The following is a 16,814-nucleotide window of genomic DNA, read 5'->3' as shown; positions in this document are numbered from 1 at the left end:
AATGCCACACACTGGTGGCTTCCACAACAGGCATTTATTCTCCCACATTTCTGGAGGCTGAAGTCCAAAATCACAGTGCCGGCCGGGCACGGTGGCTCACGCCTGTAATCCTAGCACTCTGGGAGGCCGAGGCGGGCGGATTGCTCGAGGTTGGGAGTTCGAAACCATCCTGAGCCAGACCCCGTCTCTACTAAAAATAGAAAGAAATTAATTGACCAACTAAAAATATATATACAAAAAACTAGCCGGGCATGGTGGCACATGCCTGTAGTCCCAGCTACTTGGGAGGCTGAGGCAGGAGGATCGTTTGAGCCCAGGAGTTTGAGGTTGCTGTGAGCTAGGCTGACGCCATGGCACTCACTCTAGCCTGGGCAACAAAAGTGAGACTCTGTCTCAAAAAAAAAAAAATAAAAAAAAATAAAAAAAAAATAAAAAGAAACAAAATCACAGTGCCAGTGGATTCCGTATCTGGCAAGGACCCTCTTTCTGGCTCGCCAATGGCCTCCTTACCACTGTGTCCACGCAGCAGAGAGAGACCGTATGAGAGAGCTCACCAGATCTCTGGTGTCGTTTATGAGGACACTAATCCCACCATGTGGACACCCCCTCACTGCCTCTAACCCTAGTTACTCCCAAAGGCCCCATCTCCAAATACCATCACATTGGGGATTAGGGCTTCAGTGCACGAATACAATTCAGTCTGTAGTAGTTAGTTATTGATGTCATCTCTATTTCGTGGATGAGGAAACAGAGTCTCAGAGTTTAAACATCTTGCCCAAGATCACACAGCCAAGAGGTAGCATCGCTGGAACTCAAACCCAGGTCTGTCTGAACTGAAGATCCATGCGCCAGTCCCCACTGACCACCAATGCCAGACCCCCAAGTCAGCAGTGGGGGAGCTTTGCGTGGTCAACCAAGGCAAAGAACCAACCAGGGCAGGGCTGGTACCAGCCACGCCAGCGCTCGAGGGCTGTGCTGGGTTTTACCACATCACTCGAGGGGCTCAAAGACAAGTTCAGATGATGTTGAGATGGTGTTAGAACCAGGAACCCACCATTGCCTGAATCCTGGCCTTAGCTTCTCCCTCCCTGGGGCTCTCTTTGGAAGGAGAAATACACGTGAAGAACATGATCCAGCAGAGAAACGAGACAGCTCTGTTACCAGCCAGACCAGCGCCCCAGACTCCTGCCCTCCCCATGGGGTCGTGTAAGCCCCTCTCTGCTGTCCCTAAAGACCCTGATGTTTTATGCTTTACTCATGTTGCTTTGCAGGAATAGAGTGGTAGATGTCAGTCAGTCCTTGCGTTGACCTTGCTCCTGGCCTGTGGTCAGGTGCTGGGGTAGAATGATGACAGGACACACATTTGTGTCCTTGAGGTGCCCCAGACCAGCAACAGTGACATATGCCCAAGAAATAACTACCACATAGTGAGACAGGCTGCATGGAGCCATGAACACAGAGCTGTGGAAGGACTTTATTCTACTTGTAGCATGAGAGAGCAGGGGCTTCTGTGGGAGCGGGAACGAGGCACCGAGACATGGAATCCAAGAGAGCAGAGGCTGGAAGGAGGAGCCAGGGCCAGCCTGAGCAGGCTTGCAGAGGGCAGGAAAGGAGCATGATCCAGGCTGCCCGGACTGTGAGCACCGGAGCAGGCGAGGGCCGAGGCTCACCCTGGGAGGCCCTCCTGGGGCGGAAAGCCTGGAGCGGGTGCAGGCCGCCGCACGTAGGCGCCTCTGCAGAGCACAGCTCTCTCTCGAGGTGCCAAGCCCTCGAGAGAGAGCTGTGGAATGAAAGGAGACGTCAACTTGGCATCCAGCAATCACTGTGCATTCTCTCTTCCCTTTGCAATGGGTGTAGAGAGGGGGAAGCAAGACGGCCCCAGGACCGGGGAGCCCAGGAACAGAGCAGACTCCAAGGAGTGGCATCTAACACAAGCTGGAAGGGCCCATGCCTGGGGGATGTGGGTGGAGCAGCCAGACCTGGGGTGCTGGGCTCTCACGGAGGAGGAAGAAACGCTGGGAGTGCAAGAGACGCTGCTACTGGGTGCTGGCAGTGTCTGCCCACAGAGTGAGTGACGGAGGCTGCCAGCCCGGCTGCCGTTAGAAGTGAGTCACTGCTTGGATGCTGCCCCCCAGACGGGGCGCAGGCTTCCGCATGGCATAGGCTCCCGAGGCCCCTGCCGCCAGCATCGCTGTTCCCGCTGTCGGGTGACTGGGCGTCCAGAAGATGGGACAGGAGGACCCCAGCCGCAGCAACATGGCACGTTGTAAATATGATGTGTGGGTTGGCTATTTCTGTTACTGTATGGTTATTGACACACAGCAGAAACTCAAAACACAAGCTCTTATCTAGGCACCTGTTCTGTATCATGCACAAGTCATGTGTTCACATGTTAGGTTCACACGTCTCAAGCTCAGTGAATGTTTGTGCAATGAATTCACTGAGCAACTCTCATCACCTGGCTCCAGCTCACCTAGGCCACCGCTGAGTTCACATGTGGAAGACAAACATTTAATTGCTAAAAGCATTGCTTTGAAAACAGCTTTCGGGGAACTTGTGAGAACGTGCAGCCAGTCTTCCAGCCTTCTCCAGCGTTCTGTAGAGGCTCCTGCCCGCCATTTCCTAGAGTCAAAGTAGGGGACTTCTGCAGAGACTCCCAAGCAACCCACACATCATGCTTACAACATGCCTTGTACAATTTTAAGAATGGAACATGTGTGAACGCATTTCCTCCCCTCCTTAACCCTATGAGAGGGGCGCTATTTTTTACTTCTCTTTGGGGCTGATGAGGAATCTGAGGCATAGAGCCACAGGGGACCTTCCGAAGCTCCACCGTGGGGACGTGGTGCTCGACGTCCCCACCGTGGGGACGAGGCACCGAGACATGGAATCCAAGAGAGCAGAGGCTGGAAGGAGGAGCCAGGGCCAGCCTGAGCAGGCTTGCAGAGGGCAGGAAAGGAGCATGATCCAGGCTGCCCGGACTGTGAGCACCGGAGCAGGCGAGGGCCGAGGCTCACCCTGGGAGGCCCTCCTGGGGCGGAAAGCCTGGAGCGGGTGCAGGCCGCCGCACGTAGGCGCCTCTGCAGAGCACAGCTCTCTCTCGAGGTGCCAAGCCCTCGAGAGAGAGCTGTGGAATGAAAGGAGACGTCAACTTGGCATCCAGCAATCACTGTGCATTCTCTCTTCCCTTTGCAATGTGTGTAGAGAGGGGTGAGCAAGACGGCCCCAGGACCGGGGAGCCCAGGAACAGAGCAGACTCCAAGGAGTGGCATCTAACACAAGCTGGAAGGGCCCATGCCTGGGGGATGTGGGTGGAGCAGCCAGACCTGGGGTGCTGGGCTCTCACGGAGGAGGAAGAAACGCTGGGAGTGCAAGAGACGCTGCTACTGGGTGCTGGCAGTGTCTGCCCACAGAGTGAGTGACGGAGGCTGCCAGCCCGGCTGCCGTTAGAAGTGAGTCAGGACTCGACCTCAGGCAGCTGGGCTCCAGGGAGGCTCCAGTGAGGGAGCTGAAAGCTCCTCTGTTCCCACTAGGGTCCTGAGTGCAGTGCAACAGAAAGGAAAAGAAAATTTCCTCCCAAACAACAACCCTTTAGTTTCCTCGCATTAATTCTCTGAGGTCTTTACCCTTACTCCTTGCCGGAGCCCTTGGGGCATCTTGTAACACCGCGCCCCCTTTCTTGTGGCCCCTCCATCCATGTGGCTCAGCAGTTTTCACTGTTTCTCCTGCTAGACTCTGTGCTCCCTGGAGGTTGTCACTGGGGTGCTCGCCAGCGTCTGACAGAGTGTCTAGGCCACAACAAACACTTAATTTATAATTACCTTTAAATCAATGAATGCACCATTGGATTTAGCCACTTAACTTTCACACCTTAATCGTGGATTTAGGAGTCCACGTGGTGGAGTGGTTGCCTTTGGGCCTGAAGTGCCCCTCCTCCCCGTGACTGTGGGCACATCATGTAACTCTCAGTACCTCGTTTGTAAACGAAGGCTTCCGCCACTAGGCTTGCCGTGAGGATAAAATGAAACCATTTATGTATTTTGGCAGAGTTTCTGTAGCTGAAAGGAACAAAAACAATTTTATCTGCTTAAAGATAAAAAAGTTGTTGAAGAAATAGTGAGTCACTTGCAGCGCTGGTGGGAGGGCTGAAGTGCTGGCTGGGCAGCTTTGCGGCTAGGCGCACACCCAGATCGCACGCCCTGGTCCCGTGGGCTCCCCTGTGGCCACCGTGGCCACCGGCTGCACTGTGGGCACAGGATGCCATGGCTTCCCTGTTGCTGCTGCGGCCCCAGACCCGGCCCTGCTGGAGTGTCCTCTGCAGCTGCAGAATCCTCCTCAGCCCGCGCTCAGCCCCACCAGCACCGTGGTCAAGTCCCGGCGTCTGACTGGCTGAGCCTTTGCCACGTGCTGCAGGGAATGCTGGGAGAGCACGCGCTGGGCATTTTCAACCTCTGTGGTGATACCTGTCCTCTGTTTCCCACGAAGGAGCATGAGCCAGGAAAGCCCCCAGGGGGAGGGGCCTTGTGATATTGGGTGGCCACAAAGGGTGACAGATGCCCACTGGAGTACATAAAGACATGGCATTGACTAAGTGCTCAGTGTTAGCTAAATGTCAGCCACTGACAGAGCGCACGGTGCCCATTCAGAAGGCAGCTCACAGCACCTGCGAGGGCCCGCGAGTCAGTGTTACGGGGGCCCGGGTGAGAGGGGTTGGCGGTTTGGACTGGTTGAGCGGTGGAAGTGGTGAGAAGCCTTTTGGTTGCAGTCAAGTGCTCTGCCCCTGAGCTGTACCCCCAAGTGAGAAGCCTTTTGGAGGGAGGGCAGTGCGTGAGTTTGCTGGGCCGCCGTGACAAAGCACCACGGACTGAGTGGCTTAAACAACAGTTTGCTGCCTCACAGTTCTGGAGGCTGGATGTCCGAGATCGACATCAGCAGTGTTGGCTCCTTCTGAGGGCTGTGAGGGAAGGCTCTGCTCTAGGCCTCTCTCTCTGGCGTACAGAAGCCATCCTGTGTCTTCACATCACGCCTCTTCTGGGCCTGTCTCCAAATTTCCCCTTTTTTATCAGACACCAGTCACATTGGGTCAGGGATGACCCACTCAAATGACCTCACTTCAATGTTGTTGCCTCCGTAAAGATTCTTTCTCCAAATAAAGTCCCATTCTGAGGTCCTGAGGATTAGGACTTCAAGATAGCAATTTGGGGGGGGGTTCAATCTGTAGCCATCTGTCTCTGTGTCCAAATTTCCTCTTTTTGTAAGGATGCCAGTCTTACTCCCACCCTACGCCAGTATGGCCACATCTTAATTAACTACACCTGCAATGACCCTATTTCAAATAAGGTCACATTCTGGGGTTAGGACTTCAATATGTGAATTTGGGGGACAGTGGGGGTAATGGACACAATTCAACCCATAACAGACAGGGGTGAGTGAGGGTGGTTTAGCGGAGGAGCTTGGACCCCAGGCGGGAGTTAAGGGTCAATCCACGCTGTTTGGCTGAGCACCCGGAGGATGGTGGGTGCCACTCACTAAGGTGGGGAGGGGTGGATAAAGAAAAGGGTCTCAAGGCAGAGGTGCAGGCTAATGGCTCCCATCCCGCTCTCCAACAATTGGTCCAATAAGGCACCTGTGCCCCAACCATGGCCAATAGTACAGAAAGAGAGTTTGCTAGAAGTTTCTGGGAAAGTTTTTCTCAGCACCAAGAGAGCCACAAGGGGCCAGGATCACTGTCTGCAGCCACGCAGGAATGGGAAAGCCCGTGGCCAAAACCGCTGCTCGGAGCTGCCTGTGGTCAGGAGTGGCTGCAATCTCAGGGTGGGGTCAGAACTGTGGAAGGCAGAGTGATGCAGCAGGGAGCACCTGGGTCTCGAGCGTGTGTCTGCACCACAGATCAAGGGGCCTGGAAGCTCACCACTCCTGCGAATTTGTGTTTCTATAAGTGTCCTAGTCGCTTAGCTATTTTTAGTTGGGGTTTTCTGTTCCTTGCAGCCAAGAGCATCCTGAAATGATGCCATAGGTCATCAGCTCCAGTGGACTGAAAGATCTTTGAGATCCAGGACCATGTTCAGTTTGTCCCTGTGTCTGGCTGAGGGCCAGTGCTCAGTGTGTGTTTGTTGAATGAGTCAGTGGAGGACGCGGATCAGAGCATCTTGTGCATCGAGGCGTGGGAGCTTCATCATCAGTAGGATGGCTCCAGATGTTGGCAATATTTCCTGGCCTCACTCCATGCTGTGAGCAAGGTAGCTGTGGAGCCAGGAGAGAAAATAGGAAGATGATGAGCTCCTTGCAGGGAGAGGGTGCCACCCTCCTCTCCGTGTTTCCTGCCATCGTCCTGTTTGCTTATGTCTGAAACCTGGGAGTCTTATGTGCTCTTCTCTCATTTTCTCCAACACCCTCCCTCGCCAAACCTGGAGACAGGCACCCAGTAAGTCCTGCCTATGCTCTCAAAATATATCTAAAATCTATCCACTGCCCTTTATGTCCACTGCTTGGCCCAAGTCACCACACTCGGCACATTGCTAAGTTCTGTTTGAGCTTTTTTTCATTGAACTCTTCCAACAAGTTTTTGCACTGGTTCCTGTTTTCACCTCATTTTGCAGGTAGGGAAACTGAGGCTCAGAGAGACTAAGTGACTTGCTCAGTGCCCCCAACTGCATGCCCAGCTTCCCATCTAGCTCTGCCCTAATCCACTTATCACCCTGCAGCCAGAGAGAACTTTTTATTTTTATTTTTATTTTTTTTTATTTCGGCATATTATGGGGGTACAGATTTTAAGGTTTCAATAAATGCCCATTTCCCCCCCTCCCCCCACAAGTCTGAGCAGAGAGAACTTTTGAAAATACAAACGACACCATGTTCTCCTCTTGCTCAAAACCCTCCAATAGTTTTTCACTCCATCTAGAGTAAAATCCAAGTAAAAGCCGTGCACATTACCATGACCTGTCTGTCCTTCCTGCCCCCCCACTTCATCCAGTCTGCTCCTTCCCTTTCTGTCCCATGGCACTGCGCAGGCCTCCTTTCTATTCTGCAGACACCCCAGGCTTTCTTCTGCCAAGCTGTCTGGCATGGGAGGCTCCTGCCGGGAACCCTTTCCCGCCATTTCCCTTTTAACTTTCAAATGGCAGAATGTGCAATACTTAGGAAAGGCTATATAAAATACACTCACACACACCGCATGTGGCACGCATGCACGGTTTAAAGAATGATAAATCTAGCACCCGTGTAACTGCCATCCCAGTTGAGCACAGAAGGTCCTGCCAAGTACCCCTCCCCAATCATTTCCTCTGCCATCCCCTGAGGTGGCCAATGACCTGACATCTGAAATAATTATTTCTTTGGTTTTCTTTGTAGTTTGACCATCTATATATAATTCTCCCAAAAACTTTTAATTTTGCATAATTTTAGATTTTATACATGGAATCATCCTATGTATATTTTTTTGTTTCTGGCTTCCTTTGATCGATACTATTTTCGTGAGGTTTTGCTCTGTGTGTATGCATGTGGCTGCAGTTCATTCAGGCTGTGGCTGTAGTGTTTCCTGTTATGATAATTGCATTATTTGTTTATCCATTCTGCTGTCTGTGGGCATCTGGATTATTTCCCTTTTGGGGTTATTATGAGCAACACTACCATGGGCATTTGAGGAGATATATTCTGGGCTCATGGAAGGAGTTTTTCAGGGAGTTTTTTTGGTTTTGTTTTGTTTTGCTTTTCTTATGATTTTTTAGGGACAGAGTCTTTCTCTGTCACCCAGGCTGGAGTGCAGTGGTGCGATCACAGCTCACTGTAGCTTCAAACTCCCATGCCCAGACAATTCTCCCACCTCAGCCTCCCTAGCAGCTGGGACCACAGGCACCACCACCTCGCCTGGCTTTAGAAGTAAATTTGCTGGAATGCAGCTTATGAGCATCTTCAAATTGATTAGATGATGCCAAACTGTTTTGCAAGATGTCTGTACAAGGTTAAACACACTCCAGCAGAGAGCACACATGGTTCGCCGCTACTTAGTCTTGCCAGAACTTTACATCTATACCTACCCGGGGACCCTGTGTGAGCTCCACTCAAGTACTGGATACTGCTCCAAGCTCTCATTTGACCCTCACAGCAGCCCAGAGAGGTTGGTGTCATCACTTCCATTTTGCAGTGAGGAAGTCACGATCCAGCTGATTTAAGTCATTAGTGAGTCACTGTGCTAAGTTTCAAGCCCAGGTCTGCATGACCTGATCCTAAGCTATCTCTGCAATGCTATCTACTGGAGCTGAGTTTGTGGACATATGTTGGGTAGAAATTGCAGCTGTGCTTATCTTGGGATTGAACACTCTTGGGAGCTTAGTGTGAGGACCTCAGTTTTTGGTGTACATCAGAGCCACCTAGTCCCCGTCCGAACTCGGGAATCAGAATTGACAGCCATGGGGATCTGCTGGCTGTGAAGTGGCATCTCACTGTGGTCTTCATTCACATTTCCCTATTGACTAATGATGTCGAGCCTTCTGTCATTACCTTACTGGTCATCTGTATTTTCTTTAGCCTTTTGTTCATTTTTGATTGTATTGTTTGCCTTTTTATTTCTGTATTAGAGTCCAGAGTTCTTTGTATATTGTAGATTATAGTTGTATGTGTTGCAAATATGTCATGTCAGTCTATGACTTGTTTTTTCATGTTTTGATGGTGTCCTTTGAAGAGCATAAGGCTTTAATTTTGATGAGATCTGAATGATTTCTTTTTGGTTAGTGTTTTTGTGTCCTGTATCTCTGTTTACCCCCAAGGCACCTCTTCTGTTGTGTGTGTGCCTTTAACATACTTCCAAGGTGGTACATTAATGTTGGAGAAACCCAGGTACAATGGCTGTCCTAAGCTTGAGGTCAGATCTGAGTTCAACTCCAGGCTTTGCGAGTTACTGAGCAAGTCGTTTTGTCTCCCTGAACCCCAGTTTCCCTATTTGCAAAATGAAGTAAAAATAGGTACCATTTCCAAAATCTGTTAGAAGAGACCAATGAGATAAAGCTCAAACAGAAGTTAGCCAAGGGCTGGGCATGAACATGCTGTGCAAAAGCCGCCATGTTTTATATGCCGGCTTACTCCAAGCAGCAGCTGCACCAGAAGGAAATAACATGGTTTGTTTTTATTTTCAGTACATCAAGGCCTTTTACAATGAGTCATGGGAAAGAAAGCATGGACATCCAATAGACCCGGACACCCTGACTCTGCTGTGGTCTGTGACTGTGTCCATATTTGCCATCGGTGGACTTGTGGGGACATTAATGGCGAAGATGATTGGAAAGGTTCTTGGGCGGTCAGTAGGGGTTGTCTCTAACCAGATGTCCCCCCATAATGTTCCTAATGTATCTGTGCCACAGTCAGGGTCCTGGCAGTCAACAGAATTCCACTGCATAGTTCAGCTGGAGAGATCCCATGCCCGACGGGCGTGGGGAGGAAGCAGGGTAGCAGAGCCCTGGGAGAACCGAGGCCACAGCGGGTTGGAGAGGAGCTGGCATATGGAGGGACTTGGGCTGTGACAGAACCCTGGTGCCCAGGGGAGGAGCAGGGAAGGAACACCAGGAAGACCAGCTCCTGGGGCACAGAATGAGCAGGGGTGGATCTGGGCTCCGGGGCAGCTGGAGAACACAGCACCGAGATTGTTCCACCTAAGCACATACAGACCTGCTTTTAAAGAAAATGAGCGATTTAGACAGTCTTCCTTTGTACAGCTATTTGAACATTTGTGTATCTACTCCCAGATTGTAGACATTTAGGTTATTTCAAATATTTTACATTACAAATAAGGCTGCAGTGAGTATCAAAAATTCTATGTCAAAATTCCCCACTGGCCCTCTGCATTCAGCCCCATTCCACCTGTGAGCCTCATTCCTTGCGGACTTGTGATAGGAAGCCCTCTCTCAGAGCAGAGTGACATATAACACATTCCCCCAACTATGTTTTCTCTGTATCCTTGCTCATAACAAGAACCTCCTGGAAGCTGTTGAGGTGTTTGTGGAAATAGTAGAGTCTCTGGGGCATTCATGTCTGAACTTGAATCCTGTGTCTTCCACATACTGGCTGTGTGGCCTTGGCCAAGTCATTTAATTTATTTGAACCTCAGTTTCCTCATATGTAAGATGGGGGTGAGAGTTCTTACCTGCAAGGACTATTACAAAGGTCAGAAAATAAATGGAGGGAGTGTGGCCATTAGCAGTAGCTCAATAAATAGAAGCTGTTGTCATTTTACCACCTTATTTAACACCATCCTGATCATCACCTTGACATTAATATACAGTAGATGCTCAGCAAAGCTCCATATTATATGGACCTGAAATGAACAGGAGATTCATCAGACCCCAGAAAATCTCCCCTGACCTTGTGGCTACAGAACCTCTGCTAAGAAAGAAGGGTCCTACCCATTCCTTTACACTCTGCCTGGCAGTCCAACATGTAGAAAGAACTGATGATTCAGAACAGGTTAGGACAGGACACCATCCTGAAAACATCCATGTGGTGCTCATAAAGGTCTGTGGTCTTCCAGTAAGCTGGGGGAGATGCTGACATCTTCCTTGTGTCCGAGGCCACTTACAGAGTAGTAACTAATGGGAACTCAGTACCAGGGAAGTACAACTCTTGGATGAAATGGTGAGAGATGCCATGTTCTGAAGTTCTCCAGTGTTCCAGGCACTCACACACTCTCTTGTTTAATTTCTCTCCTCTGTGGGGTCTGGAGATGGGAGATGGGAGGTCAGAGGGATTAGGGGATCTGCACAAGATTAGTTGGCACATGTGGTGGTTGAGCTCAGGCTGGGACCAATGTGCAGTGGGCTCAGAGCCCTGATCTTTCCACTGTGCCAAGAGATCTTAATTAGGGCCCTGCTAGAAATGGTGCTGTGAAGTCCACAACTGTTTGAAAGCAGGTAAGTGACTGGCTGGCACTCAGATTGGCACCACTGGCCGGGTCCCTGAGGTATGGTCACTAATCCGCTGGCCCAAGCCACACCCTGTCTGTCCCGGCCCTCGGGACCTTCTGTTACTCGCGGGGTCAAGGGGGACCTTGCCTGAAAGAGATGGGCAAGAGAAAGGAACGAGACCAGGCAAAGGGTTGTCAAGGTCTACTTTACTTGGATTCTTAGTAGGTTTTATATACAGAAACAAGGAAGTAGAAACAGAAAAATAGAGTGGGGGGATGATGAGGCTTGGGTGTGGACCAATCAGCCCCAATCAGCGTCTTATTGGCATCGGAAGTTGTTTGTGATTGATCACTCAACCTCAACCTGGCAGGGGGTGGGGAACAATTGCAGGTAGCATGCCCTGGAGCAAGCACGTCATGGAATGCATTCTTCTCGGAACTATAGCTGGAGGGCTGGGTGCTATTTTCGTCTTAGGCTATTTTCTGGGGCGAGGCCCATGTGTAGGACAAGTCGTTGGGATGTGGAGGGTCTTAGTCTCCAACACCTGTCCACAGTCCTCTTGCCTATCTCAGTTACACGAAGTCACATACCCTCTGCCCCAGAGGCTGTGGCCTGTGATGTCCACTTGTCTCATACCCGGCCATGGCACGTAAACCCCAAGGCTGTTCCTTAGGGAGGCTCTTAACCCAAGCAGATGGGACAGTGAAAGGAACAGTGGAGTCGGGGCTGGGGTGCAAGAGCTCAGCATGTCCTGACTGCCCCATGTGCCAGGCATGTGATGTGGGACTTTGCCACCTCCCCTCTCAGCCAGCGTGTTTCTCACATGTGAAATAAAGCCAGGGAAAGTAGCTTTACTGTCCTCACCACGAGGGCAGCAAAAAAAGCAAAAGGAAAGCAAAAGAGAAAATGTCTTTGAAAACATGTTAAATCTCTAAGTGATGGAGGAGTCGTCACATCAACCCAGTGGAGCCAGAGACGTGAGGATGCAGACAGTGAGCCGATCCAAGGATGCTGGTTGTCACTCTCCAAGCAGCGCCCAGTTCCTTTTTTCATCATTATGGGTGTAGAAGTTGAATTGTACTGAAGTTTCAGCTTGAACGGTAGCTCTGTTGGGAGGAAAAGGAGCAAAAACTGAAATAGAAAGCTTCCATTTATTCGCCACCAGCTATAGACCAGTGAGTGCTTGATGTATGATATGTCATTTACTTCTTATAAGAAAACTCTGCTTGTATTATTGTCCCTACCGTGCAAACGATGAGTCTGAGACCCTGAGAGGCTGAGCATCTTTGCGCAAGTTTACAAAGAATGAAGTTGAACTGAAATTCGGATGTGGGCCTGTCTGATCACAGGCCACCACTCTTTCTATTAGGTGATGCCACTGGAAGCTCCTTCTGATGCCTAATTATTCCTCTCCGTGGGGACTGTCAGGGAGGAAGAGGAAGCTGGCGCAGTGTAAGCGGCTGAGGGAGGGAGCGTCGGTGGCAGCCTGGGTGGGCCAGTGGGAGGCACTTAAAGGTGTGGCTGGGAGAGTGTTCGGGTGGAAGTGTGGTCCTCCGAGTTCAGGACATACACCCAGCAGTAGGATTGTCCCTAGCTAGCGGGTGTCTGACTCATCTGTGATTTGCAAGAAAAATGAGGACGGGGAACACAGGGGCCAGGAATATCCCTGAAGACGAACCACATCACATTATCTGGCCTCAGGGAGGCAGAGTCCTCACCTCTTGGAATCCCTGGCTGGGAGAATCCCTGGCCATAAGCATTCTGGTTGAATCCCAGCTCCCTGTTTGGTATCACCTACCCTCTGCTTGCATGGTCACAGTGGCAGAACCCTCCTTCCCTCATGAGACAAGACAGTGACTATGTTGGTGCACAGATGCTCGCTACAGGGCCAGCTCCGAGTCTGGGTGCAGATGCTCACAGCTTATGGAGCTGTGTATGAGCTGCTTAAACTCTCTGAACTTCATTTAGTTCATGGTGACATGAAGATAAAGTAATTCAGTGTCAGAGGATCACTGTGCAGATTAAACGAGGTGGTGGTTATGAAATGTTCATCCCAGCAATTGACAGAGTCAGTGTCCAACTTTTGTTCAGTAGTGTCATCATCGTCATTGTCACCATCATAATTAGCTCTCCCTGAAATGGGTCATTTTAACACTTGACAGAGCCGATTGTGAATATGTTCTTTAAATTGCACAGAAAGGATCCTCTAACATATATTCTTGGATCTGGTTCTTCCCACTGGAGCAAAGTAGAGAAAATATGTAAGAAAACAAAGGGAAACTCAGAGAGGCTTAGAAATCAGATCCTGGGTCAGACTCTTGGACTAGCCGTGTGAACGCGTTGATCCGCGCAGCAAACATTTCTGCGCATCTACCAGGAGTGAGGCCCTGTTCTCGGCCGGGGGCTTCGGTGAACAAGAGCTGCCACACCTGCTGCCTCGCGGCGATGCTTGGGCAGGGCAGGCAGCCCCTGAGCAGCTCCTGACCAAGTCACTGGGCTCCGGAAGTGCTGCGGATGGAGGGTGGAGATACAAGAAAGGGCAGTGGCATGCGTCTTAATTTTCAAATCTGTAAAGTGCAGATAAGCAAAGCCACCTGAGAGAGCAGCTGTGGGGTTTGAATGGGATCCAATCACAGGATGTCTTCCGTCACTTGAGAGGCTTTTGAATGCCTGCCACAGGAAGCCAAATCAAAGTGGCTTAAGCCTAAAAAGGAATTAACTGGCTCACATAACTAAGATATAATCTGGCTGAATCCAGTAGCTCAGATGCTATCATAAAAAAATTCCAAATCTGTCTCTTTCTTCCATCTCTCAGCTCTGCCTTTGTTGCCAGGCGCTGTCTTCCGGGTAGTGTCAAGAGGCCCAGCTGGGTGAAAATTATCCTCCCAGTAGTTGTAGTAAAGTCCCAATATGAATCTCCTTGCCCCAGGGAGGTTTCATGCCTTTGGGGCTTCGCAACTGGTAGAGCATTGTTGCCCTGGCAGGGAACATTTCAGAGTCAGGAGACACTTCTGCTTGTCACAGCTGAGGGTGCTTGCAGCACTCAGGAGAGGCAGGGGTGCTGCTGGGCACCTCACAATGAACAGGATAGCCCCATAACAAAGAGTTTTCCAGCCCCGAATGGTGACAGTGCTGAGGTTAAGAAATCCGATAAAATAGCATTCTAATGCCCTGGAGTACGTGCTTCAAAGGAAGAATGTCCTACGTGCTTTGAGAGCTGCCGATGACTGCAATGTCGACTGACCAGGTCTACTTTGCCTGCCCGTTCCTGAAGCCGTAGTGGGGTGGAGACATGAGCACTCCCAGCCTCCACACTGAGTGTGAGCAGGAAGGTTTCTTGATGGAAATTCGAGAACTCTCCCTGGGGAAGGATGGATGTTGGGCAAGCGCCACCAACAGGCATCCTGCACATCACTCCAGGCAATAGCTGTTTCTTATAAGGACTATTTTTCTCTTCATTTTTTTCTACTTCAACCTTTAAAAATGCATCTTTATTTTATAGTAGTAGAAAATAACTTTAGCTCTCTAGATGTTTGCTGGAGGAGTCTGTAAGGCAAGTGGCAATAAAGCATTAGTGTGCTCAGGCTGCCATAACAGAAAACCACAGACCGAGTGGCTTAAACAACAGACATTAATTTTCTCGAGGTCGGAAGTCCAAGATCGACGTGCTGGCAGGGTTGGAGCCTCCCGAGGCCTCTCTCCTCGGCTTGCAGATGGCCACTTGCTCACTGTGTGCTCCGTGGTCTTTCCTTTGCATGTGCACATCCCTGGTGTCTCCTTTTTTCTTTAAAGCTTACCAGTCGTATTGGATTAGGGCTCCACCCTTATGGCCTCATTTTACCTTAATTACTTCCTTGAAGGGCCCATACACAAATGCAGTCGCACTGGGAGTTGGGGCTTTTACATGTGAATTTTAGTGGGCACAACTCGGCCCGCAGCAGAGCACAGGCGCCGTGCTGCCGGCATCGTCTCAGGGGCCAACTGCCCGAGCAGAGCCTGAGGTGGGGCCGGGTGGACACGTTGTGTTGAGGCAGGATCTTCGGGAGTGCTCTCTTGGGTGAGGAAGCGGAAGAAGACAGGCAAAGAAGCCAAACAGTCAAGTTTCACCTTGCTTGATCCTCGGGGGCTCTGGCGCACACCAGAGAAGTAAGCCCCTTGAAGCCAGGGTGCTGCCAGCCCCACCACCACTCTGTCGTTAGCTGCAGGCTGCCCTGGGAGAGGGAGACCCACTTACGAAAAGAGCCAACCCCGAGCCTTTAGCAGCCAACAATCCCAGGCTGGGGAGATCTGAGCAGGTAGAGAGATACCAGCCAGGAAACCTGGCACTCTGTCCGATTCTGCCCATCTCGGAAGTCTTTTTAGGACAGTGACAAGGGCAAGAACTCTGGAAGAAGGAAACCATCCTGGGTTCATGGTAGGCCAGGAGGAGCCTGGATGTGACAGAGCCGGAGGACACCAGGAAGGCAGCGTCCCAGCGTTTACAACAGAGAATTGGCACACCTAAAACAGGAAGCTTCTTTGGTCCAAGTTGTTCCTGCATCATTGATTTGTTTTGTTATGGACACAACACATTGGGTGTTATGGATGCACGAGCAGGGAAAACAGGATTGGAAACCATAACCAATCTCTATCCCTGTCCCCGCTGCCCTGCCACACATCTGTCGGAGCCAAACACCTACCTTCTCAGCTCACACAGGACTTCCTGTTTCCCTCTGTTACATCACTCAGCATTTTGAGTTGTAATTGTTAGGGACCGACCTTCCACAGCCCCACCGGACAGAAAAGCAGAGACATCGAGGATGTAATTACACAAGAGGAGGTTTATTTTCTGGCTAGCCAGGGTCCAAGCCCCAGAGCACCAACGCAGTGGTCACTCTTGCAGGCAAGGACCCCGACTGGGGTTGCAGCGTGCCTTTTATCCCTATGGTGCATACGCTATGCAGTGGCTGATCACGCGTGGATCATGCATTGACCTTTAACATGATTGGTTGGCTGGCAGCCCCACTATACAGGGGTCTGAACAATGCAAAGTTGGCGCAATCAAGCAAGCAAGCAACGGTTTCCATGGCAAGCAAGCAACAGTTTCCAGAAGCCGGATGTTAGTTCCGGCTTCACTGGGGTGTGGGCCTTGCAGGTGTGCAATGTCTCGACCCCTCACATTCCCCCCTTTCTTTAGAAGCTGGTCGAGCACTCTTGCTCGTCTCTTGGGTCTTCTAAAGGTTTCAAGTCTGTGCTACCTGACTAGAGCTTTTGATACTGCGGCTGCAACACTAAAAGCTGTACTGTATTAACCCTTTCTTTTACAAAAGTTATTATCTTGTTTAATATGCAGGGTCCGAATGTAAAGACTAAGAGCAGAATTACTAATGGTCCTAATAGCGTTGAGATAAGGGTAGTTGGCCAAGTGGAGCTGTTAAACCAAGATTTAAACTAACCTGCCTGCAGCTCGTTTTCTCGCTTGTGGCAGGCAAGCTCTTCTCTAACTTTAGCCATAGATTCCCTGACGACTCCTGTGTGGTCTGCATAGAAACAGCACTCTTCTATTCTTGCAATGTCTTTATTAATGGCTGCTCTCAAGGTGCTGAACCCTCTCTGTTGCATCGCTAGGGAGGAGATACCAGTCCCTGCTCTTATTACCCCCAAGCCAAAAAGTGTGGCCAGGGTAATGGCTGCAAGGGGTTCTCTTTTTCTCTGGAAAATTAGGTTAGTGACCCCTTGGCCTGCCCTGCTGCTGTATATGGTCTCTACTGTATGGTATATTATTTTAGGGAACACTAACACCATAACACAGTATTTTTAGATTCATTAAAAACTGATAGGCTAAGGCAAGGGGTTAAACTGGTTTTGGAGCAAATCCACCATCCACTTGGCCTGGGAATGACCCATTTTTTTTTTTTCTTGATTGATTTATTACTGTTACCC

At 50.3% G+C, this 16,814-nt stretch overlaps 1 protein-coding gene across 5 annotated transcripts in view; it reads left to right on the top strand.

The window, feature by feature from the left end:
- LOC142864865 (solute carrier family 2, facilitated glucose transporter member 9-like) overlaps positions 1-16,814 on the top strand; it is a 61,123-nt gene that overhangs the window by 18,491 nt on the left and 25,818 nt on the right. For 2 of the 5 annotated variants that reach the window (XM_075998334.1, XM_075998335.1), the window contains exon 4: positions 9,132-10,522. The exons of 2 other annotated variants lie outside the window; for them this stretch is intronic. In XM_075998334.1, the coding sequence (XP_075854449.1) occupies positions 9,132-9,515 (384 nt within the window). In that variant the 3' untranslated portion in view covers positions 9,516-10,522. Of the gene's footprint in view, positions 1-9,131; positions 10,523-16,814 lie in introns of those variants that run through there. One more of the 5 variants, XM_075998337.1, reaches the window with a different exon arrangement.

This window comes from Microcebus murinus, chromosome 27 (assembly GCF_040939455.1).
Source record: "Microcebus murinus isolate Inina chromosome 27, M.murinus_Inina_mat1.0, whole genome shotgun sequence".
Classification (NCBI taxonomy): Eukaryota; Metazoa; Chordata; class Mammalia; order Primates; family Cheirogaleidae; genus Microcebus; species Microcebus murinus.
Note: the sequence above shows the minus strand (reverse complement) of the source record. Positions and strands in the feature narration are given on the sequence as shown.